This window comes from Drosophila teissieri, chromosome X (genome assembly GCF_016746235.2).
Source record: "Drosophila teissieri strain GT53w chromosome X, Prin_Dtei_1.1, whole genome shotgun sequence".
Lineage (NCBI taxonomy): Eukaryota > Metazoa > Arthropoda > Insecta > Diptera > Drosophilidae > Drosophila > Drosophila teissieri.
In genome coordinates, this window is record NC_053034.1 from 14,373,583 (window position 1) to 14,399,217 (window position 25,635).

At 43.6% G+C, this 25,635-nt stretch overlaps 1 protein-coding gene across 5 annotated transcripts in view; it reads left to right on the forward strand.

Moving 5' to 3' along the window:
• Window positions 1-25,635, forward strand: part of LOC122624069 (box A-binding factor) — a 117,427-nt gene that overhangs the window by 43,949 nt on the left and 47,843 nt on the right. For 4 of the 5 annotated variants that reach the window (XM_043803504.1, XM_043803503.1, XM_043803507.1 and 1 more), the window contains exon 2: window positions 22,362-22,522. In XM_043803504.1, the coding sequence (XP_043659439.1) occupies window positions 22,382-22,522 (141 nt within the window). In that variant the 5' untranslated portion in view covers window positions 22,362-22,381. Of the gene's footprint in view, window positions 1-7,971; window positions 7,997-22,361; window positions 22,523-25,635 lie in introns of those variants that run through there. The other variant, XM_043803505.1, reaches the window with a different exon arrangement.

Genomic DNA, 25,635 nt, shown 5'->3' on the forward strand with positions numbered 1-25,635 from the left:
CAAAAACTCGAGAAAAATTGAAAAAGTTGCAGTATTGAGAAAAATATAAGCAACATGCACTGTTGTAAAGAATATCTAAACGAAATCAACTTCTAAAGTGCGAAACTAGTGGTAATCCCTCAAATGATTCCCGCAATGATCGCATTACCATTAAATACTGAATCACACAATTCGATCGCATATTTCTTGCTGTGTACACGACACACACACACACACACATCGCAGGCGAGTCAGTGGAGCGTGAATAACATTTGGTAATCATGGCACAAACACGAAAATGCATTAACCAAAATTGTGATCATAAATTTTCAATCGACACGCGGCGGGTGCTGTACCCTCCACCCCTCCTCCCCTTAACCCCCTTTAGCCCCCCGCCTCGCCACTGGCCCCTTTAACCCTCTACTTGCAATTGCCATGAATGACTTGAGTGGACCAAAAGCTTTGAACTGGACTAGAAGACGGAAGACTTGCAACTTGCAACTTGCGACTTGCGACTATCTGGCCGCGTATTTCTGTCTTTTAGTTTTTTCCCATTTTTTTTTATTATTTCTATTTTTTCTTCTATTTTTTCATTTGGGCCTCAAGCATTTCTTTATCCCCACATGCGAGGATTGTTGCTGCTGCTGCTGCTGCTGTTGCAACTGCGGCAACTGTTGCTGCAGCTGCGCACATTCTTGGCCAGAGAAAGTTTTGTTGTTGCTGCTGCCGTTGCACAAGTGGCAGTAGTTGCATTTTGCATTTTGCATTTTGCATTTTGCAGTTGGCGGTTTGGGTCAGTTAAATGGCAAATGCTGCCCAAATGTTGCAAGGAGGACGTGTGTGTTGTGCAGTTGGGCTATCAAAATTGCATGCGTGGGTGCCGCGAAAATGATGAAGCCAAAGAGCTGATTTCGGTAAATATTTGGCCAACTTTGAAATGGCGATGCATTTATTACCTTTGGTATTACCATTTCTATTAGAAACATTTCTTTACATCCTTTCTAGGCAAAAGCTTATTGGCAATAATCTTTTCGGTTAGCATCTACTAATTGCTTGAGGAAGTGTGGCAAAGATAGGGCTCTGCCACAAGTGGACTTTTCCACACAATTATCCTCAGCATCAGCTAAGTGCTTCCTTTAAGCTGCAGCAGTTTCTTTTTTTAGCCGGCGACTTAGTCAGTTGACTACATAAAGTCAAAGTCCTGGCAACAGCACGCTGCCATATTCCTCGTTGCCATCCCGTTAGTGAGTCAGTCAGTCAGTCAGTCAGTTAGTCAGTCACTCAGTCACTCACTCACTTATTCAGTTGAGCTCTCACAGCTTAATCAAAGCAATTTGCAAGAGGTTAACCCTAAAAACGGCGCAAAAAATGCAGATAGTTACTCTTGCGCTGGCACATGAGTCATGTGAGGCGACTCCTTGTTGTTGTGACCCTTTTTTTTCGGGTAACCCTTTAACTTTTTCTTTTTTGGCTGAATTCTCAAAAATTTCTAGTGTTGCTGCTGTGGCTTATGCTGTTGTTGTTGCTGTTGCTGCTGCTGTTCTTGTTGTTGCTGATGTTGTTGTTGCTGCTGTTGTTATGTATGTGTTTGTACAACGCCTTGAATGCGGCTTCTGTTGTCGGCTGTCGGTTGTCGTTAGCCTGTTGCTGCTGCTGCTGCCGTTGCTCTTGTTTCACTATCAACGCATTCCTTTTGGCCCACACGGACACACACTCGCTGGCTGCGATAAAAATTTATTGAACCGAGGCCTCTGGGTCTCCATTTCAGCTTCCATTTCAGTTTGGATTTTTTGTGTTTTTTTTTTTTTTTTTTTTTTGCTTCCCCTTTGCTTTTTTGTTGGTTGTTTATTTTTATTGTTGCCGAGGTGTTGTGGCTGCCGCTGCTGTTGCTGTTCCTGTTGCTGCTGCTCCTCTCACTGTTGCTGTTGCGTCTCGAAATCAATTGAGTTTAACTGCTTTTAATTTACTTGGAATTTGTGCGGCTTTAATGGATTTATGTCGGCTTATGTTGCCCCAGCTACAGGTGGCTGAATGCTGTTGTTGATGTTGCTGCTGCTGCTGATGTTGCTGTTGCTGCTGATGTTGCTGTTGCTGTTGCTGTTGCTGCATCAGTGGCTCTCTTTTTGTGCGCTGCTTGTGTCAGAGTAGCATGTTCCTCTGCCACACAATATTAAAATTTATCATGTGCTAAAAACTTATCAATTAAATATATGCATAACATTGTACGGGCGACTGCAACGCGCTGTTGGTGTTGCTGCTGCTGTTGCTGCTGCTGCTTCTGTTGCTGTTGTTGCTGTTGTTGGCCCGGCAGCAACATCAATCAAAATGCAGGCATCAAAATGCAGCCGCTTGCAATTTGATGTCGCGACTGCAATTTAGACATGCCTTGCCATGTTATTAACTAATTACAGGCGACTAATCTAAAACGCCGCCATGCAACAGGTGCCCATGCATCATCCCAAACAGCCACCAGCCACCAGCCACCAACCAACTTGCAACATTGCAGGATAAACGGCAGCAGCCAGGCCGTCCGGCTGCCTAATGAAAAGTGACATCTTGGCCACGACGACGACCAGGCCCAAACTGTCAACGTCTCCTTGTCTGCTTTGTCTCCTTTGTCTCCTCTAACTGCCCCATTCCCCCCAATCCCCCCATTCCCCCCATGCCACCATTCCCTTGTGGCCATCTCGACTCGTTTGCATGTCTTGTCATTCGTCATTCTGGTGGCTCAGGTGCATGTTGCCAGCAGCTAGAAGATGTCGCAGCCGAGCTTACATAACATTGCAGCGGGGCCACCCGCTAAACGCATCGGACACATGTTGCTCATGTTGCCCATGTCGCTCATGTCGCTCATGTCGCAGGTAGCTGCTGTTGCTGCTGATGTTGCTGCACGCACACAGTTGCGGTGCAGAATAATGGGAATATTTTGTAGTTACTTCTTCTCCTTACAAGGATTATAGATTTATATCAAGCAACCCTTTCATCTTTACGCAAGTATTTGTGTTTTTTTGGAACCTACATCATAAATATGTTATATTTTATATTTATTTGAAATATATTATGCTTCTTCCACACTTTTTCCTCGACTGTATTAAATGCTGGCTATTGCCGGAAGCGGATTCTGTGTTAATTACAAAAGAACCGACCCACCCCCCTTGCAACCTGCGCTCTCTCGATGATTATGATGTTGTTGTTGTTGCTGTTGTTGCTGCTGCGTTGACATGCGTTGCTAAACGTGCCGCCTGTGGTTGCAAGCAGCCCCTTTTATATTTTTTTATCCATGGCACGCATTCAAATGAGGCCTGTGAGCCACAGAGCGACTTGATTTCCTTTCCTTCAACCAGAGACAGAAACAACTTGCGGCTTGTGGCATGGCGAATGTGGCCATTCATGTTGCTCTTGCTGCTGCTGCTGTTGCTGTTGCTGCTGGGAGATTATGAAAATTAGATATACAAATCAGCAGAGGAACGGATGCTCGACCAGCAACCACGGCATCACAAGGAGGCATCAACATTTGATGCGTACAAGATCAAACGACGAAGAGATGGCAGTCAGATCCACTGAAAACTGACCATGGATGCCCTTTAATAATAATAATAATAAAAATAATAATTATAATTAATAATAATCAGTTTAAATAGGCGTTTGGAAATGTGTCTTGGCTTGCAAAGTTCAAAAACTGATTACGGATTGATTTAATGAGTTTTCAAGCATTTCCATTTTAACGTCCAAGCAAATGCCTTGTTTAATATCTAAATTATGGCTTGATATTTTAGTTCATAATATCGAAAGGCTTGTCGTGGAAAGATTTACGAGTTTTCAAAACATTTACAACCTAATAAATCATGTCAATCGATTAGCTAGTAATATACTTTTAGATACATTTGATAAAAGTTCAAAATTAAATCAAATGCAAAGCAGTAAGAGTATCAGCTTTGTTGCATGATCGGTGGCTGGCGCGGGGCACAACATGCAACATGTTGTTGCGGGTCAGGGTCGCGAGATGTTGCCGCAAAGTTGCATACACACATTTACTAGCTTTCTTGTCTTCCGAACTCCTTTGGCCCCTTTCTCCTGGTCGCTTTTGGCCTGATGTTGCTGCTGTTGCTGTTGCTGCTGCTGCTGATGTTGCTGTTGCTGCTGTTGCTGCTGTCGCCTGCGTAAATTGCTTACCAATCAAATGGCACTCGGCTGCTGGAGAGAGACTCTCGCGGAAATTGCTTGAAACGGAAATGTGCTCCTTTTGCCCATGTTGCTGCTGCAGTTGCTGCTGCCGTTGCCAATTTCATGTCATTTGTTGACAACGCACAACGGATATTGTTTAGTATTTTGCATAAAAGTCTGCTTCCATCTCACTTTGCGTATCATTTTTGTAGTTTTTCAGTTTTTCAGCTTTTTTAGGTTAGAAGGAAGTTGTCGCTTGTCGGCCAACCACCCCCCACCCCCCTCCCCGCATTGCCGCATTTTCCTTTTGGCCCGGCCTAGTTGGCCTCTGGCATGGCTTAATTATAGTCTTTTGGCCTTGTGCATTTGCCAGGCGCCGCCGCCGCCAACAGCAACATCAGCAGCCGCCACAGCAACAACAGCAACTTGCAACTTGCAACTAGCAACTCGCATCGCTGCAACTGGCCACGCCCACTCCACACACTATTTGCTTTGGCCTGCGGTTGCACTTTGTTTTATTTTTTTTTGTTTTTTTGTTTCTGCCGCTTTTTGTAAGCCTTTTTTTGCGGGGCGGTTTCTTTTGGAATTTTTTTTGTGTTGCCGGTCGAGTTGTGACTTTGAAACTGGCCCCGTGTAACTGCAATTTCGGGGGCGTGGCCTAAACAAAACGCCAAAAGATACCACAGACTTCAAGTGGAGTGGAGCTGCAAATAAATCGTAAAGTATATACATATGCATATGGGAAACTTTGCAGGGGATTTAAGAAAACATAAATAGTTTTTAAATGAGCACTTGGAAAATAATTAGCCAGGCATATATGTATATTCCTGAAAAGCCAATTTCGCCAAAGACATTTGTGTGTTTAAATGGGCATCTTTATCTTTTTGGTTGGAAAAGGCATCTATTAAAGGGAAAATTGCCATTTCAAAGCCACATTATTATTCATCCACAAGGATCTTAACGGATCTTTATTGGTAATAAAAGTATGATTCAAATTCCAGATCAATTTGCTGGCCAATTTCACTACCGTAACATCGGCGATCTTGGCCACATTCTTAGTTACCCACTTAACACTTAAGCAGCGCAGCGGAGGAGGAGGGCCAGTTGGTCGATTTTAATATGCACTTACCTGTCAGGTCATTAAAGTAAAAATTGATTTTCTAACTTGCAACGATTTTTGCATTAACAATTAGTCGACGTTGCGCGGGTTCCGTGTTATTAATTAACAATGCCACACCAGGCAGCCGCATTTAAGGCATTAATTGCCCAAACCGGTTCACTTGATCGCATCTCCCAGGAGATTGCCCAGGAGCACTGATACTCTGAAACTCTGATACACTGATACACTGAAACTCTGATACTCTGATACTATGAAACCCTGAAGATCTGAAAAGACTTGGGGACTGGGAAGCGACGCCTCAATCAATCTAGCAAATTGTCGCCCAGTCGCCCAGTTTTCTGTGCGCCTCTGCAGTTTGCCAATATCGAACACCAGGCGATTGCAATGGAGTGTCTCATCCGCTGCAGCCCATTTAGATCTCTAGATATATATATATATAGTCTCTAATTATGACAACTACGCAGCTGTGCGTGCTGCTCACGTGTTTTTCCAATTAGACATCGGAAAATATACATACATATATGTATATATACGGAGATGACAATGAGCGATAAAGCCGTCGCCATCATTTTAGCCATCATCATCGCAGCCATCGGCGGCAAATTGACAATCGTAGTGGTTGCTGGTGCTGTCCACTGGCTGGCACATAAATATCAATTGAAAAGTGATTTTTTAAGATTTTATTTGCATTTGCAATGCGCACTCTACATTAAATTCTGCAAAGAATGTTGTAAAAAGGTTGTGTGTTCGGGAAATTTTTCAATCAGAAAGTCAAAATTCCAGCTTTCTCCATTTTTTTTGTATTTTTTGGTGCGCGCGATTAAAAGTATATAGGAAAATTAATCAACGAATTAGAGGGGCGCAGAATTAGGGGGCGGCAGAGCCAAACGAGTTGGCAGCGCCGTTTGCCAGCCACGGCACACCCACTGCTGCCGCCCGGCACGCCCCCAGCCCCCTCACTCACAGCACCCCAACCGCCCCCTTTTTATTTGCTGCCCCCCCTGCACTCCCCGCCCCGCCACGTCGCACAGCCGCAACACGCCCACTGAAAACGCTCGCCGAGCTTTAATGCGTTTTCATTTAACACAAGTCTTGGCCCGGCTTGTTAGCCCCCATCGGTGTGCACTCACTGTCCGTGTGTGAGTGAGTGTGTGTTTGAGTGTAAGTGTGTGTTTGAGTGTGAGTGAGTGTGTGTTTGAGTGTGAGTGAGTGTGTGCTTGAGTGAGTGTGCGTGAACACCTCCCACTTGGCAATCTAATATAAAGTCAGGCCCGCGACTTGGACTGCAGCGCCTTGGCTACCGATTTTGGTTTGGTCTGCTCCTTTGGCTCAGATACTCTAAGCTGCTTGGGTAACTCCTGTTTTCTTAGTTCGAATTGATATATATGCTCAAAACTATCTATACTTAAAAACTAAAAGTAAAAGATTCATTAGTCAGCTACTTTTTATGTGTGCAAGTATCTCAGCTGCAGCTCATAAGCTTTTAGATGTGTGTATAAAATATAAAATATATATTTACACATACTTTTCAATACAGCATTGAGCATTCACTGTGCTGCTTACCTATTTATATTACTATATTCTATAGTTAGTTATATTACCTATTTATATTACCATATCATATAGTTAGTTATATAGAACTTATGCATATTTGAAGGGTACTTTTAACTGCGGTTAGTGGCCTTGGTTTTCCTCTGCGTTTTCATCTCTCAGTTTTTTCGCACATTTTTCGCTGGCTTTTGGCGCTTTTTCGCTTCCGCATGCCTAGACCGAGTTTATATATGTTATATGTGCAACTAGGTGGGGGCACATATGTGGCATATGTATATCAATATTTTGCAGCTCGTTTGGCTGCCAGACTCCGCGCTCCACATTAATAACGCATCCCACCCTCTAATTGCATTTTACCTGGTCGCCTTTAATCGAAACTTTCTGCTTCCTTGCTGCAAAGAACGATGCGCAATTTCGATTACGCTCAACTATTTTCCAGATTATATATGTATGTATATAACTCCATGATATGTATATGTATGTATGTATGCATGTAGAGAAATGCAATTTTCGGGGGCAAGCGATAAGTGGCTGCATCATTGGAGGAGTAGTTGTCTGCATCTGTGGAAAGTGCTTCCGCATTTGTTGTGCACACCGAAGCCGAAATCGCCGACGAAACTGGAGTTATGTGCCCAGATTAGCGGGTGTGTGCTAATGCCACAAAGTCCAGCTTGCTTGCTGCAAGTTGCCAAGGAGTTTGAGTTTGCAAAGAGTCGCTCCAGGGTTTGTGGCAGTAGTAGTGGTAGTAGTTTTCCGCCTGGGTCACTCGTTATCTGCCTATCGAATGCGGCCTAATGAAACCCATAACTTTTGACTTTTCCGGAGCGAACGCAGCACATGGTCAACGCCTTATTGGGGTCATGCGAAAGGTGCTGCCCATAGTTACTGCAATATATCAACTAAGTATATAGATATATATCAAATAATATTATTTTTATATATATTTCTTACATTTTTGTGGCATTTATGTGTTTACTGCTTAGGAAGTAAACTATGCTTGTTATAAAATAAATTATACGACATAGCAATAAGACATTTCCCATAGCCATTTTGCGAAATATTCACAATACGAGTCGCGTACTAAATATTTGCCTTCCTTTCTCTTTTTTTTCTCTGTCTTGCAGGTGAGTTATTTCGAACAACTTCAATTAGCAATTGAGATTACTCGACTCGTGGAAGCAGGTAAAAATGCCTTAAATAGCAAGTGGCCACCAAAAAAAGCGAATAAAAATAAAAGTATAGGCTATGTGGGCATATGTATATGCTCAGCATCATAAGATGCTCAAAGCCATATGGATATAGATGCATATTCAGTCGGCTGATTTGGCTAAAGGCTGTCACATTTTCCTCTGGCTGGGCAACTAAGAGAAATGACCACAAAATGCGAACATAAATCAATACAATGGCCAAAACGCTGCTGCTGCTGCTGCCAAAAGGTGTGGAGACCACGCAGCAGCAACAGCAACAGCAACATCAGCATCAGCAACAATTGCTGCAGTTGCAACAACAGCAAAAGCAACAGCAACAGCAGCAGCAACAGCCAAGCACTTCGGCATATGAAAATGCAAATTTCACATGGGAAAAACAAGCCGCGGGGGATGACAATTTGCTGTTGCTTTGGCCGTTGCTGACTCAAAACAGTTGCAAAGTTGTTGCTGAATTAATAAACTTGCAACTGGCGGCGGTTGCTTTTGTAAAAATGCCGCCAAATGCCTATTTTGATGTTGTTGCTGTTGCTGCTGTTGCTGCTGCTGCTGTGGTTGCCTTAAAGCAAACGATACGCATTGGAAATGAACGAAACAAAATTGAAATCTGACACCAAAAGAATTGACAGAAAACACAGCAATGCACCGAAAGAAATTCCTTTAGTGGGATAGTGGGAAATCAATTAGATAGTTGCACAAAAATTCAAATTTAAAGGGGTGTTGCAGGTTAACTATGTATTTACTTATAATCAAAGCTAAGAAATATTGCAGTATTTCTGTTTAAATTCAAATGAACTTCAATGCCTGTTTGTAAAATGAAAGAAACTTGCAAATTCATCGATAAGCTCTAATTAAATATGAATTTCATTTATATCCTTGTGACCAAATAAGCCAATCATTGAAGATCATTTTTGCATTCAAGCCGCCGTTTTTTTCGCCAGGTGCACAAGTAACTTTGGCTAACAATTGCAACGGCTTTTCGGGTGACTTCCAGACTTGGTTCGACCAACGAAAATGCAAATTCAATGAATGCCCATTCAGTATCCGTATCCCCTCACCCCCTCACCCCCGTATCCCCTCTCCCTCCCGAACGTGACTCAAATTGCTTTTAAATTGTTTTAGCAAGCAATAAACGAACCAAACGGCAGCGAGAGTTCATTCTTGTTTTTTACATATAACTATTTTTACTATTTTTCCTTATCCCTGCCAACAGCTGCTGGTCCAAATATTTCGCTCTTTTTCAATCTCCATTTTTTTTTTGGTTTTTGGCGAATTTTCCGATTTTTTTGGCCAGCAATTGAAATGTCCCAGTGCTCACAGGAAAATGCTTCGCTTTTCTGGCCTGATCTTAATTTCCATTGAAGGCAAAAAAGAAATATGTATATATATATGCATAACTGTTAATTGTACAAATGTGCTGGGGTCCATTACAAAGATTTGAGATTTCCTTTAGTTTATCTAGTTTTTTCTCTTTTTTTTATTTTTTTTTTATATTTGTTGTTTTCTTAGCCTGGCTTAATTGCCCTGCGGGGGCGGCTGTGAGTAATTTGTCTTTAGTTTTGCGTTTGGGTTTCCGTTTTGAATTGGATTGGGTTTTTTTTTTTAAGTTTTTTAGATTATTGGCGGTGATTATTATTATGCAAATTTGTACAACTGCTTGGTGCATGGCCGCAAATGGCTAACAATGTTGTAATTTGGGCGAACCTGCGGTTTATCAACGCCCTGTGGGTTACAGAGCTTGGCTTGGCCAATTCCAATGGGTTCTGCGATTATTATTAACTACTAACTAATGATACAGAAATTATTAGGGTTTAATCATTTACAAGTACGAGTATATGTGTCGTATGTCGACTTCAGTTCAATTATATTCATTAGTTTCTATCTACCGCGGCAGGCTCAGTAGTTGAGCCAGCAAAAGCTACAAAAAAAAGGTTTTTGTGTTCAGGGCGTTTTGCCACATGTTTTCATGGGTGGCACTAGGTGTCCCATATTTTTTCTGCGTTGCAAAGAGATTTATGTACCGAAGTCGTGGCACTTGGAGTCCCGCGATCCTGGAGTTTTTTTTTTATATTTTTTTTTATTTGCTATGTTTTTTAGACTTCCCTCGGTATTTTTCTCATGTTGGCCTGTCACTAATGACAACGGTAGCAGCTACTGGTTACCGGTTACTATGTGGTTACTGCTCACTACTCACTACTCACTACTCACTGCTTGCTGGTTACTGGCGACTGGTGACTGGTTACTGGCTGGTTACTAGTTACTAGTTAGTTGGAGCTCCTGCTCCTGCCTACCGGCAATTACTTAATTTACACTTGACCATTGTTGCCAGTTCCTGTCGAGCGATTGTGTATCCTCTCATTGCCCCAAAACCCATCGCTTTTTCCACAGCTTCTTTTTTTTTACGGTTTCGGGGTGTAAATCATGTTGCGGCCCTCTGACGCTGACTAAAAGTTGGCGCGGCGTTCGCCACTGAAGCAGAAAATTACTTTCATCATAATTTAAAGTTACTTATGACCGCAGCGGAACGGCTTGCAACCGCAGCAGTGGGTTTCTTTCTTTTTTTTTCTATCTATGTAGTTTTTTTTTTATTTAGACCGATTGTCTTAGGCACACGGACACAGACAAATTGAAAAATCATCCGAAAACCAGGATGTGCCCTGCCCGTGTGGAGCCAAGCTACTACCTTCTACGTAGAGGCCAAGCCAAACATTTGCACGTCAAACAAAGTGGCAGTGAAATAACAAAATTATGTTGGCAGATTTGTGGCGACGACCGGCGATGGAAATTATGGCAGCAGCAGCGGCAGCAGCAGCATAAGCCTAACAATTCCAAAGGGGGAATCACTTGCCACAAAAGCAGAGTGGCAGACCCACATCCAGGCGAGATATATATATATATATATAATTGCTATCTGGTGGTCCAACTGGTGGTGCAGTTTAAGTTACTGCCGCAGTGGTTGCTCCCTGCTCCATGCCCCGTGCTCCAAGTTCCATGCTCCATGCTGCAAGTTCCATGCCCCATGCTCCGAGTTCCATGCGGCAAGTTCCATGTTCCTGGTGACGTTGTCGCATGAATGATGTGGCGTGGGCTTCCTTCTCAGCCTTCTTGGCTACTGGGCGGGTTTTTCTGCTCCTTGGCTAAAAGGTTGGTTAAAGGCAAGATCTTTTTTTTGGAAACCACTTCTTAAGCGTTCAAAGGCACGCGCTATAAGTCAATATTATGTCTGGCAGCTTTGTCTCTTATTAGGCGTTAAATGGCAGTAATTACCTGGGAAAATTGCTCATACAATATATATTATATATATCCAAAATATTCATATTCATATATTTTCAAAAAGTACTGGAAGTGCATTCGCCTGCACTTCATTCACTTGGCTTCTTGTGCGCGGCATAAATTAAGCATAATATGATTTGCTGATGCAGTTGCAGTTGCAGTTGCTGGACGCCGCATCCATAACAATACGGCACCACTGGGCTCCTAACTCCTGCTCCCGATAACGCCCCCGATCAGAAGCGATGCTATCCTATGCGATCCGTAGTAGCTGTGGTCTCTGAACCAAGTCGCGTCCACAATCAAGTCAAGTGTTTATTTGTTTATGGGAATTTTTCTCCTCCTTTTTTTTCTACTATTTTTGTTTTATTTCGCATCCCATTTTTTTTTATTTTGCCTTTGCGGTATCTGTCTGGGTGAGTGGCATGTTGCATGTGGCAGCAACGGTTGCAACTTGCTGCTGCTGCATTGGTGGTCCGATCTGCTGCCTTCTCGATTGCGTTCCGTTCGTGCGTTTTTGTTTGCCGCAATTAGCGTGTGGGCAGTTGGCTTCGTGGGGCAGCGAGGGGCGGGGGGCAGGAGGCAGGGGGCAGGATGGATTTAGTGTACGGGGGTGTGGCAGCTTGGATGAGTGAAAGTCGGCACGAGGCTTCCAGGCTCCACAGATGCACTGCAGCGATCAGGAGCGCAGCAAATGCCATTCAAATACAACTAATTGCTAACTAAGATCTAAAAAAGGATGTGTTTTAAAAAAAGAATACCTAAAACATTTTTTTTAAGTAACAATAAATATATAAAATTCAACTTTTCTCTCAAAAAAGCAATAATGATTGCAATGAATGCGTTTTCAGTTAGTCCAACATCAATATGCCATAATAATCGTATGTTTCTAATGCGGCTCACTTCACACTTAGAAAAATGTCATAAATTTTGTAGAATTTTTTTTTGGATATTTTTTTTGAGTGCAACGGATTCCAAAACGTTCCAACCCGTTCCGGATAGTTCCATGCGTTCCGCGTCGCGTTCGCTGAACACCTGTTGCTGCTGTTGTTGCTGCTGTTGTTGCCGCTGCAACCGGTTCGCTTTTCGAGCTCGTTAGTTAATTCAAAGCTGTAAATATTATAACAGACCGCGTTCCATTATTGTATTAACAACAACGGAGTGCGAGTGAGACGGTAAGATAGAGCGAGAGATGGGATGCCAGCATGCTGCGTCCTTTTCTAGAGAGAGACAGCATCGGCGAATCGGATTGATATACTCCAAACATGAGCATAGGCATTTTGACAGCGATTTTCCGTTCGCCTTTGGCTATTTTTAGGCTCGTTTTTAAGCTTTCCAACGCTTTTTTTCTCTCCCATTTTCCTTTTCGGTTTTATTTTTAGCTATGTGGAAAAATTGGCTTAAAAATAACTGACACAACTCCTTTAAGTTGCGCTCAAATTAAAATGGAAATTTTTCGCATTGTGATTGATGTGGGTTAATTTGGTCGCTCAGTGGGGAATGACAGTGGGCGGGGTAGGCTTTATTGGGTTAAGGCGACTGCAAGGGGGTTGGGGGGCTTAGTAATTGGCGGACGCTGAAAAGTGGTAAATGAAAAATTGCTGGATGATGGAGAGATAAAAGTGAATGGTGAAATGAAGGAATAATTAACGGCAATAGGATAAGGATTTTCATTTTGCAGTTAACGTATTTAAATACGTGTTTTTTATTGCCAACTAATTACAAGGAACAGTAATGTAGAAAAAAAACCACAGTCACATTACAAATTCGTAATGATATATCGTAAAAAGCAAAAGAAAGCCACCAGGTTTTTAAACATATTTCAGTTGCTGAGTTAAATATAATGACTAAAAGTCAAGGGTTTTTTCCAAAGAAAATATATATGTACATATGTATATATATATATAGTTATATATCCCTTTGTTCTAAACTCTTTACCCAACCCACTCTGTTCACCTCTCTCTCTTTCTCTTCGCCCCGCTCGCCATCGATTTATTGTGTTCCGTTTTTTTTGCTCACATTACTCATACGCCGTGTGTTGCACATACAAGGCGAGTATAAAATAACAGATTTATGCCTGCGTTCCAGCCAATGACACGCCAATTAGCCGCCACCGTACCAACAACAATGGCCACAGCAACGACAACAACACAGGCGACAACTGCAACTGCAACACAAGCAGCAGCAGCAGCAACAGCAACATCAGCAACAAGAAGCGGGCAAATAAAGCTTTGACATTTTTATGATGCTAAGCGGACGAGAAAAAAAAATAGCATAGGGGGTGTGTGTATGTGTGTGTGTGTGGCAAGTTAATGTCGAAAATCTTGTGGCAGCTGCAGCGACTGACCTTTGCATGTGGCAAAGTCGAATTGCGAATTGAGTTTGACAGCTGCTGGGGCGACACGATCCGATTGCGATTGCGATCGCTCTTTGACCTTAATACGCGCCAGCTGCGCGTCAACACCCCCCACAAAAAATATAAACAAGAAGAAAAATATGAAAAATCCCCCAAAGCACCACAACGCACACTCACACACCCATCCATTGTCATTTGACACCTAATTTGGTGTGGGTCGATTGCGGGGCGGTGCACGCACGACGGAGTCTCTAATAAGCGCTCAATAAATGTGCAACACCCGCTGGCAACGGCAACATGTTGCTGCTGCTGTTGCTGTTGCTGCTGCTGCTGCTGCGTGCGACAACAACAACGCTCTTTGCCTTTTTGTAATCAAGCGGGCAATCTCATTAATAAATTGCACTGCATGCAACATGTTGCTGTTGTTGCTGCTGCAACTGCAGCAACATTAATTGGCTGCTTAGAGAGCTGACAAGCCAGCGCTGCCCCCTGTACAGTGAAAGCTGCCTAATGACAACGCACATGGGGATTAGAGACGGGCATTTTAATCAGCATTTTCATTTATAATTATTTCAATATTTTATTATGCAACATTTTCTTTAGCTAGTTTTTTTACTTCCTAAACAAACATAGAAATATTTCCAATTAAATACATTTAAACATATTTGTTTTTTGTTGTTTTTTACACAATTCGGAGATTTCCCACATATTCTGTGTATACTGTACCGCTTTGTTAATGTGTTCCTGCCGCTGGGAAATATAAAAAATTAAGGTTGCCGATAGGTGGCGCTGCTGCAGCCATCAGCGGGCAGCATTAATGGTTTATGCACTCAAGGCAACTACTGTTGTCGATGTTGGTGTCGATGTTGGTGGTGTTCTTGGTGTTGTTGTTGGTGGTGGTGGCCTCTTTGTGGCAAATGCTTCTTTGATTTGGGGTCTGCTAATTGATTTTTATGCAGCCGGCGTTGCCGCAAAGGCAACAACAAGGCGGCGCATTTTTTAAACACAAATTACAAAGCAATAATCATAAATCTTTTTTGCGGCTCAGCAAGCATTTATCAAAATGTATATACATATATGTACATATAGCATGTGTGTGTGTGGCAGATGGCGGACAAATGAGCATTGCGTGTGCCATATCAAAATGTTGCTGCTGCTGCTGTTGCTGCTGCTGTTGCAAGCTGCAGGTAGCAAGTTGCAAGTTGCTGTTGTCATCGTGGCTGAAAATGTTGATAAAATGGAGCACGTGGCCAGTGCAACATGGCAGCAATTATGGCCGATGTTGCTGCTGCTGATTGCTCTTGATTAAATGCTAGTCACTCACTCACTCGAGCTGAAAAAAAAGAAAAACCCCCCGGAAATTGTTTATGCCACGAGCTGATGCTGTTGCTGTTGCTGCAGCAGTTTACGCACATTCTGAGCCGCATTTGCCACTTCCTGGCCGAAAGATCTTGGCCAGGTGTTGCTGCCGTCAACTTTTGACTAGAGTTGATTAGTTTTGGATGGAGAAATTGAGAACATTTCCGCCTGGCGCACCGCTGCTTGCATATTGCACATTGCACGTTGCACGTTGCTCATTGCATATTGCAGGTGACCCAAACGCATCAGCAGTGGCACTGTGACAGCAGCAGCAACAGCAACAGCAGCAACATTCCGCAGCTGCAGCAGCAACAACTGCAACAACAACTGCTGCAACTGCAACTCGGAGCCCTAGCTTATTAAACTTTAATGACTATTGGGGTGGTCTTGGCACGTTGTTGCCGTTCGGCGCTGTCGCAATGCCAGGAATAATTGCAATGGCAACGTGCAACGATTTGCGGCAACGAGGTGAAGGCAACGTCAATACGGCAACGGCAACGGCGACGGCAAACGGCCACAAAAACGAAACAAAATGTTTATATGAAAATTGAAAATGATTATTGCGCAATGACGACGGCGGCAACAACAACGGCAGAAAGAACCCGACAAATAGTCAAATTCGACACGCAAAAAGCAGCAACACCAACTGCAGCAACTGTTTGCCGTTTCATCATGGCCTGCACCGCAGCAACAATTGGCTAATAATATAAATTTTGTGGCCAAAGTAACGACAGCAGCAACAGCAGCAGCAGCAATCGTCTCGTTTCAAGGCTGTTTGTGCAACAGCAACACTCCACTCCACTCAGCTCAACTTAACTCAACTCTGACTCTGCGGCTGATCTCGTTTTGTCTTGTGTGTCTGGGCATCTAATTTAATTGCCTTTCAATTGCCGCTGACCTGCGCCTGCCAGCAATATGTCACTGCGGTTGCAGTGGCACTTGTTGCCGCTGTTGCTGCTGCTGTTGCTGTTGCTGCTGCTGCGGCTTATCGTCCCACAAATAACTGCAAATTGTGCGGCAGCAACTGTATTGTTTGTTCGCGCTTATCTCTGGCCAAAAACGAAACAACAGCAATGGCAACGGCCAGTAAATCAGTGGAACAACAGCAGCAAGAGCAGCAGCAACAGCAACAGCAGCAGCAACAGCAGCAGCAACAACAGCGGCAACTGGCAACAAACTGCCAGGCAACACGCATGCGCCGCCAAAAGTCATGTTCGTGCCACAAAGGCGACACCTAAGCCATACATATTGTAGGTGGCAGAGCTGCAACAGCCGCAGCAACTGCAACTGCAGCAACAACTGCAAATGCAACTGCAGCAACAGCAGCAACACAAAGCAATCTGCGGTCACACTGCACGAAAATTAACGCGAAAATTATGCTAATGCCGTCCGGAGTGCACGCAATATTTGGCCAACTGCAAATGATGCATCTTTCAAATATTCGTATGCCACACGAGTTCTCCATAATAAGCGACTCGTTTGGCTAACTTCAACATGCAACTTGCAGTTTAAAGTTTGAATACAAAGAAAAAATGGCCAAAGAAACTGGAGAATAGGGTTATATATATATATATGAAGAACTGTTGTATGTTATTTTCTGATACATTTTTTTAGCAGTGTAGCAAAGCAGCGCGCTCTGCAACACACTCCTTAAGCCTAATCATTTTTCGGTAATAATTTTGCATATATTTCTTTCATTTTTCGCGGCGCCTTTTTGTTGTTTTTATTATTCTTTACGCAACACGAGGCAGCAATCCCTTTTTTTATTGTCCGTCGTGGGTGTGTGTGAGTGTGTGTGTGTGTGTGATTTTTTCCCATTTTCATTTTGGGGAGTGGGCGTGGGTCAGCATTTAAAGTGGGAGCTGCAGAGAGCAGCTGGCCAAAAGCATTTGCCACTTTGAACTTGCCAAGGCAACAATAGAAAGCTGTTGGCAGGAAACTGAAAAGCGGCGAGGGGTGAGGGGTGGAAAGGCGGGAAAAGCGGGAAACGCGAGAGAGAGAGATGGAGAGAGATCTGCTTTAAACGCTTTGGAAATTTATGAGATAAGGCCCAGAGCGAAATCCTTTCACCAGCGAGCAGACAACGATTAATAAATCAATAAAAAGCATTTATAATCATAGTTGTTGCTCGCGTTATTGCTGCTGCTGCTGCGGCTGCAACTTCCGCACAGTGACAAGCGGCAATTTGAGGCAGGCAACACCTTGGCAACAATGTTGCCGCTCGGGCGGCGGCAGCGGAACAATTAAGATGCCATTGAGAGGAGAGATGCCCATCTGAATCTGAATCTGAAGTTGAAGTTGAAGTGGAAAGGAAACCGAGGCAGCCAGGCAGCAACATGTTGCGCAACTTATCAAAATAATCATCATTCACATCGACAACAGCAACAGCAGCAGCAGCAACAACAACAACAACAGCAGCAGCAACAACAGCAGCAACAACAGCAGCAACAACTGCAACATGAGCTGCGCAGGCAGCATTATGATAATCGCAAACTGTGTCGGCAATGTTCAAACAACGCGAACAACAGCAAAATTGCAACTGTTTTGCAGCTCAAACACCCCTGCACTGAAAAAAAACTTGGATCTACAAAGCACCTGTTGCAGCTCTAATATTTTTGCAGATAGAAAAAAAATGATTACAGAGAAGTGGAACACAAAATAAAAGATAAGCTGGAGTGACCAAAGATATATATTTCATATTTGATATAAAACTATTCATAAAATCAGGCTGAGTTTGAGCAGAACTATTCAAGCAAGAATATGAATGAATGGAAATATGCATAATTTTTCTCGCTGTGCACAGTGACTGTCACCCCGCGCCGCCCTCGCCCTCCCCGTTGATATCGCAATTAATAATCGAGTAGAGAGAAAAAACGAGGCGCGGCATAACTGCAACTCAACTCAACTCAACTCAGCTCAACTTGGCTCAGCTCAGCTCAACTCAGCGAAACTGAACTGCATTGCACTGCACTGCAATGAACTGAACTGCATCGTGCGCCCTTCTTTTTGATTTAAAATGTGCCGCCATCGCACGTAGGCGTACTCACACGCAGTTCACCTAACCCATTCCCATTCCCAGTCCCATTCCCAGTCCCATTCCCAGTCCCAATCCCAATCCTATGCCCATTCCTATTCCCATTCCGCTGCCGTGAAAACAAGTGGCCAAACCGGGGACTCTGCGCTGCCTTCATCAGTCAAGTGTGTTGTCTGTTGGCCTGGACCACAAAAGGTTCGCCAGTTGCCCGTTGCCCGTTGCCCGTTGCCAGTTGCCAGTTGCAGCTGTTTCGGCCGCAAGAACTGGACGCACAGAACACTCCAAGGATGCAGCAAGCAGCAAATAGCAAAGAGCAACCAGCAACCAGCAACCAGCAAGCAGCAACCAGCAACCGGCAAGCAGCAAAGAGCAACCAGCAACTTGCAACCAACAGCCAAGCAGCCAGCAGCTTGCAACATTCAACGGTAACTGCAACATGCAGCATTTGTGGGTTGACGGCGTGTGCGTGGGCTTCTGAACCTGGACTTCTGCGCCTGGGTGGATGATCATCATCATCATCATCATCGAGTGGCTCGGGGCTCGGGTGGCGCAGGAGGAGATCATCATTGATCATTGTCTGATCTCGTGACCAGTGACCAGACTTTGACTTTGATTGCCATCTGAAACTGGGCTACAAGTCGCTGCCTTGAAAGAAAGTTGATGGAATGTTGCGAATTTTGTAATCATTTTTATTGCATTTAATATTAGTATTCGTTATCTAAAGCAGGCTATAATACTTACTTACTTGCTAATATTTATTAGATTTGTATCTAACTTAAATATTTATTAGTGTGCAATGATTTATTGCATTTTCCCAGAAACTCCACTGAATTTCAATCCGCTTATCTGCTTGAATTTGTTATAAATTTCGACATTAACTAAGCGCTCACACTCTGCCGCGTCTGCCGGCCCCGCCCACTTTTAAAAAGCACTCGGCAATTAAGTTTATAAATAAATAAATCAAATGCAAATTTCTCCGCCAGTCGAGGGGGCAAAACAACAACAAAAAACGCAAGAGAAAAAAGTATATGGAAAAGCGGGAAAAACAAAACATGAAAGGCAAAATGGCGGCCTTCTTGTGGGTGTGACATTGAGGGGGCTGTCTAAAAGGGGAGGGAGGATGGGGGGGGGGCGCCTCAGGTGAGCGGCCAAGCATGAGGTGTGGCGAGGGGGGTGGGAAATGGGGGTGGGGAGGGGTATGGGGGGCTTAGAGTAGCGGCTAGCCAAGAATCGTTGGCGGCTCGTCAGGGAGCCTTAATTAGAAAATTGCTAATAACTCATGCACACGAACAAATTTCAATATTAATGAGTTTTAGGCCAGCCAGCCAGCGGCTGCAACAGTAGCAGCAGCAGCAGCAGCAGTAACTGCAGCAGAAGCAGCAACTGCAGCAGCAACAGTAGCAGAAGATGCAACAGCAACATATGCTTACTCAGTTTAGGAACCTACAGCGACGGGGGTCTTTAATTGAAAAAACAGAGCCAACTGAAAGAGCCTCGATGAATAACCGCAACAGCATTTTGACCAGAACTGTGCACTGTGGGAGATCAGTTTGCCAAAAGAGAGCAGCAGGGAGGGGGGAAGGGGGATGGGGGTGCACCTTTTTGTTGCCCGTTGCTGCCTGTCTTACGCTGCTCATTAAGTTGGCTGAAAACTCTATAGGCAGCCGCCGCCAGCCATCATCATTTGACTGATTTAGTTGTCAGTAATGCTGGTGCTTCCCCTTTCACCCACCCATTTTGGCCGTCTTTTCAGCTGATACCCCACCCTGCCCCTTCCCCCTTCCCCTAAGCATAATTAGCATGCAAGCGGCATAAATCGCAGCAACAGCAGCAGCAGCAGCAACAACAATTAACAGACCCAAATTGCATGCAACACAGCAGATTTTTCTCCATTCTTTTGCTTATTTTTTAGCTTTAGCGGCTTTCTCTGGGCTTGGTTTTTTAGTTGGCTTTTTGTCTATATTTCCCCTACTTAGCATGCATTGCAGCCAGTCATTGACGTCTGCAACAGAACACGTAGGCAAAGCAGCAGCGGCAACAACAGCAGCAGCAACAACTGTCAATTATATTAGTTGTTGTTACTACACACAGCGCTAATTCAAAAATCATGCGTGGGCAGCAGCAACACGCCAGCAACTGCAGCAGCAGCAACTGCAGCAACAGCAGCAACAGCAACTGCAACAGCAGCAACTGCAACATGGCAACTAGCAACTTCTCTTAATTAAGTGTCGACCTGCCGTTGCATGCAAATGGAAATAAAACAGCAAGAAGTTTTTTCTCTGCCGCTGCCGCTGCTGTTGCTGCTGCTGCTACTGCTGCCAATGTGGCGACCTTTAGCCATTGCGTGTTGCCTGCCACTTGGGCCATAATTTCCAGGCCAACATTTTGGCTTTTCTCTACTGCGTGTGTGTGTGTGAGTGTGCGATCTTTAACTGAATGGGAAATACCGCGAAAAGGTTAGGGAAACACAGTCGAAGCCGAAAAAGTGCTAAACAATTTGCAAATGCCTTGAGAACCGAGCCAGTCGCGAAACAAGGAGTGGAAAAGCGTGGAAAACCAACGATTTTTCGCTGAAAATTTGTTGTTAATCTCGGAAATATTTAAACATTGATCAAATTTGAAGAAGAGCTATGAAACTGAGCTCTTGCAAGTAAATGTATATAGTTTTATAACTATTATTAAAATATATAGCTCCATGCTAACGGTTACTCATCAGCATAAAGACCAATTTTATTGGCCTTTTTTTTATATGGGCAGTATATTTTTTGTTTTTTTTTTTTTGTGCAGTGCCAGTGCTCCTGAAAGTTCGCACGAATTTTCCAACGGCAGGAAAATGCGAAAAAGAGAGAGATATACAGGGAAATAACAAAATGCATGCGTAATTTACGCTTTACGATCGCATTCGCCTCAGATACAGATTCTAACTTCTCTATAATATCGTTATCGGGCTGCGAAATCGCTTCGAGGGGCTCCATTTCCAGGGGCTCACCAAAAGGGGTGATGAGGGGAAGGGGGGTGGCAGCCAGGGGCGCTGGGAGCGAGATCCGTTGCATGCTGTGTGCCCGGTGCGTAGTGCAATAAATCAAAGTTTTATTTGTTGAAATAAATTCAGAGTTTATTGCTTCGTTATTATTTCTGTATTTTCTTTTTTTTTTTTTGTTTTTTATTTTTGCGTTGTGTGTTACTTTTTGTTGTTGTTATTTTGCGACTGAGATTCGCGGCACCAGGTTGAGGAGAACAACAACAACAGCGGCAGCAGCAGCGACAGTTGGCCATCAAAACAGCGTTGTTTTGGCCGGAAATGTTTGCTGTTACCATTGGGGATTAGTGTTGGGTGCTTGGTGTTCGGTGTTCGCTGTTCGGTTGGCAATTCGCAATTCGCAATTGGCAGTTGGCAATTGGCAGTTGGCAATTTCTTTGCGAGGTGGGGGCTTACCTAATTTCAGATCGTTTCGTTGATTGGCCAAATGCTGGCTTGGCCGACTGCTCGATTAATTATTTAGCCATCAAAATAATGCAAACTGATGGCGCGATGTTGGGGCTGTGGGGCTCTTAAGCCGATTGAAATTGACTGCCAATTAAAGTAAATGAATGAAAGTGTCTGGCATTTGAACTTAACTTTATATGTATGTGCAGCATACTTAAATGCAGCATGCCTAATTAAAGATTTCTAGATGTTCCCCCATTTATAGAGTAAAATCTTTTTAAACGTAGATATTTGGCAATATTTTCGAACAATTTAAATCAAAGGGAGCTGGTATATAAAATATCGATTTTAGCTGCAAAATATTCGTTGCCAGCAAAGTGTTTGTGCACGTTATAACAAAAAAATAAAAATTCTTGCATAAAAGTGCACAGTCAGCATTTTGTTATGGAAATAACGCAGTGACACGCCTAGTCACGCCCTCCATGGCCACCAATACCCCCAAATATATACATATATATATATATTCATTTTTTTCCTATTTCTTTGCTGGGTGGCAGTGACATTTGTAAACTCTGGGCAAGATTTCGCAATTTGTTTGGCATTTGTGTGCAAGCGCTGGTGGCATTAATTGCATCTAAAGATACCGAAACAAAGATACACCTATGCAACTATCTGAATGCATGTATCTGCCGCATGTGCGATTGATTACGCAATTTCAATTAGCGCCAATAGCCGCAGCCGCAAAATACCAAATTAAGAAATTACTACTCTCGATCGCGAGACTCGAGTCATTCTCCACTGCATTTTATACATATATGTATGAAGTATTTTTCGCCCCAAAAAAAGGCAACTAATCATTTAGTAATATTATTTTATATTATTATTATTCTTTGCAGCAGCGTAAGCTGTCACCGACATGGGCAGTGAGCACTACTGCTTGAGGTGGAACAATTACCAATCCAACCTGTTAGGGGTGTTTAGTCAATTACTACAAGACGGGAGCCTGGTGGACGTCACACTAGTTTGTTCAGAGGGCACATCCATCAGAGCCCATAAGGTGAGTACTCCTTACTTTTACAATTATATATATCTTGGGTTCTATTTTATATCTTTATCGAGTAAAAGTATCTGGTAAATACTTTGCTAGTATGTTGCGGGTGGTAGAAAGTGTGTTTAAGCCCATAAAGTGATTGACTTTCTGTTCTTAGAACGAAAACTGTACTTGTGCCAAAATTCAATAACAACTAAGGAGTTTTTTATTATAACTTATATACCAAAAATTATATTTAAACTCACCATAAATCGAATATAATTACAGTTGCGTGCAGCTAATAAATAAATAGATAAATACTTTTTTGCGGATTTGGGAAAAGAATGTGGCGAAAAGTTGACTTTCATTTGCAACCTTTTTCGACGTTCACTTGAGGAAAATGCCGTAGAGGCCTGGGAAAATTGAAAACGAGAACGCGCCAAGTGTAACTGTAAAATGCGGAAGTTGGCGATCAAGGTCGACGCTGCAGTCGTCGCATTTTGTTGCGTTTGTGTTTGTGCAGCGTGCCCCCCTTCCGCTGCCCTCTTTTGCCACACAACTTGTGTGTTATTGTTGCAGCTCCGTCCCTCTCGTTTTTTGTTGTATTTTTTCCTTGTAAATAAATGCAAGGCGCATAAATTAACGCAGCGGCAATGGCAGGCAACAACAAGATCAAATGCAATTTACACATTTGTCAGTAAATTGTCAACTTAACGCGAGCCAAAGCAGCGACGCCGGCAGCGAATGTTGCTACTGCAACGGCAGCAACAAATGGCAACAACAACTATTGCAATTGCTGCCTGCCTGCTTGGCAACATGTTGACAAGGTCAGCGTCTAATGGAAATTGACGGCAGTGCAACCGCAGCCATCTAGCTCTTCCTCTTCCTCCTCTCGCCAAGTGTGAGTGCATAAATCATGCGTTGCCCAGACGACAACAGCAACAACAACAGCAACAAGTGCAGCAGCAGCAGCAGCAACAACAACAACTTCGTGCTCACGTCTGTCAATTGAAATTCCTGTTAAATTAAGCGGAAAATATTTAACTGCGTTAACTGTGGCCAATGTGGCTAACACAAAACTCGACTTGCGGCCAGCAGAAGAAGAAGAAGATGGAGATGAAGATGAAGTAGTGTAGTAAGCAGAGTGGCCCGGCCTTTTGATAAAGCCATTTCTGAATCTGGCTCCGAGGAAAACTGGTAAATTGTTCAATTATAAATGTGCATCTCGGACACTCGGAAAACATTTTCATTAGCCAAGTGGGAAAAGGGGGGGTAGCGACGATGATCAGAATGAAAATGAGAATGGGCATGAAAATTATCCGAAGACAGGGCGCTGCAAACTGGAAATGCCAGCGGTGAAAAGTATCTCAACAAATATAATACTAATTGACACTTAAGTTAATAATGTGCAATCTGGAAATTATTGCAAAAATGCCTGCAACAACTAATGGGATAAGAATAGATATTTCCAAATTGCTAACTTAAATAGCCAACTAAGTATGTAATTATTTATATAATTTTTCAAATGAAAGTCAGTTTGGCATACTGTTAATGGGAAAAAGCGCATCATTTCAATCTTAATCTGTTTTTGTGGCATATCTAAATCTCTGATGAGTATGAGCATTCAAAAGCCTAAACTTCGAAAAACCAAACAAAAGAAGGAAATGGGTAAAAATGTAAAACTACTCGATTAACTCATTTCCAGTTCAATGCAAAGGACATTCGGGTGGGCAGTTCGAGTTTCTGTTTACTGGCAAATCAACTTCATTAGGCATGGATGGCAGAAGAATGAAGAAAAGGCAAACAAACAAACAAACAAACTGATGAGTTCATTTCCTTTTTAGACATATACGAAAAAAGGGGGCAGAAGGACGAGTGGGCGGAAAAATGGGGGCGGGCAGAAGAACAGAAAGAATTTCAATTCAAGTAGGCGAAGCAAAGGGGACACTGCTGCACACACATGACACAGGACACAGAACTCAGGACACAGAACTCAGGACACAGGACATAGGACATAGGACATGGGACACAGGACATGGGACACAGGACACGGGACATAGGACACATAACATAGGACACATGTCCTGATGCCTGGGCAAACTAATTAGCAAATGCACATACAGAGTGGAGAAACAACTGTTGACGTTTTAGCAACGAGGGCGGCCGTTGGATCGGCCAAGGAGGCCTTCAAGGATCCCAAGGATGCGTCGTGTGAGTGCCAGCACAGCCCAGAGACCTCAACTGCCAATTACTTTTGCATATACTACATCTACATCTATATGTACAAACATACATATGTGTATGCATATTACACAGGCAGACATATCGAGCTGCTTTCGAATGCCGAAACGAGTCCGCAGGCGCCTTGGAAATCGGCCCCCGTAGCAAGGACACCAGCAGCAAAGGATGTTCGGGGGGCTGAAACAAAAAATTGTTAAATTGATTAAAAAGCAAAGTGTCGATGAACGAGGCAATGATGACAGCAGGCACTCAGCCAGTCAGCCACTCAGGCAGCGAGGAGTCGGCACAGGATCAGTGGCCAGGACATTCAGCCAGGCCAAAGTCAATTCAATGAAAAAGAAGCCGGCAGGGGCACAAAAAAAAATAAACCAAAAAAGAAAGCAACAAAAAAAGGAAGGATGGCTGGTTGGCATTGCGAGGAAGGAAGGGAGGGAGGGGGGAGGGGCAACAGCCAAGTGATGGTCCTGCATCCTGGCCATGCGTCCTGAAATGGAGCCAAGCCAAATATGCGCTCACGTGCGTGGAGTGCAGCCTTGCGAGGGGCGCTCATAAACTTTCGCCAGCTGCGAGCAAAGTTCGTTGAGTTTGGCACGCAAAATATATTGACAGGCATGTAAAATCACAAGTACTTAAATAAAATCTTAACAATTGTTAGTTAGTTTAGGTTGAGCAACTGCTTGATCTACTCCTTTTGTGGGCAACATCGCGTGGAAGTGATTTTTTTACCCACCATTTGCAGTTGTAGTTTGCCTTTTTCCTCGGCTCCAGTGTTTTTGCCACAGGCTTTTGTCCTTCGCGACTGTGTGTGCGAGTGTGTGTGTGAGTGTGTGTGTGAGCGTGTGTGGCAGCGAGACAGGAAGCGGGTGGAAGGGGGAAGGGGATAGAGACGGGCGTCGGCA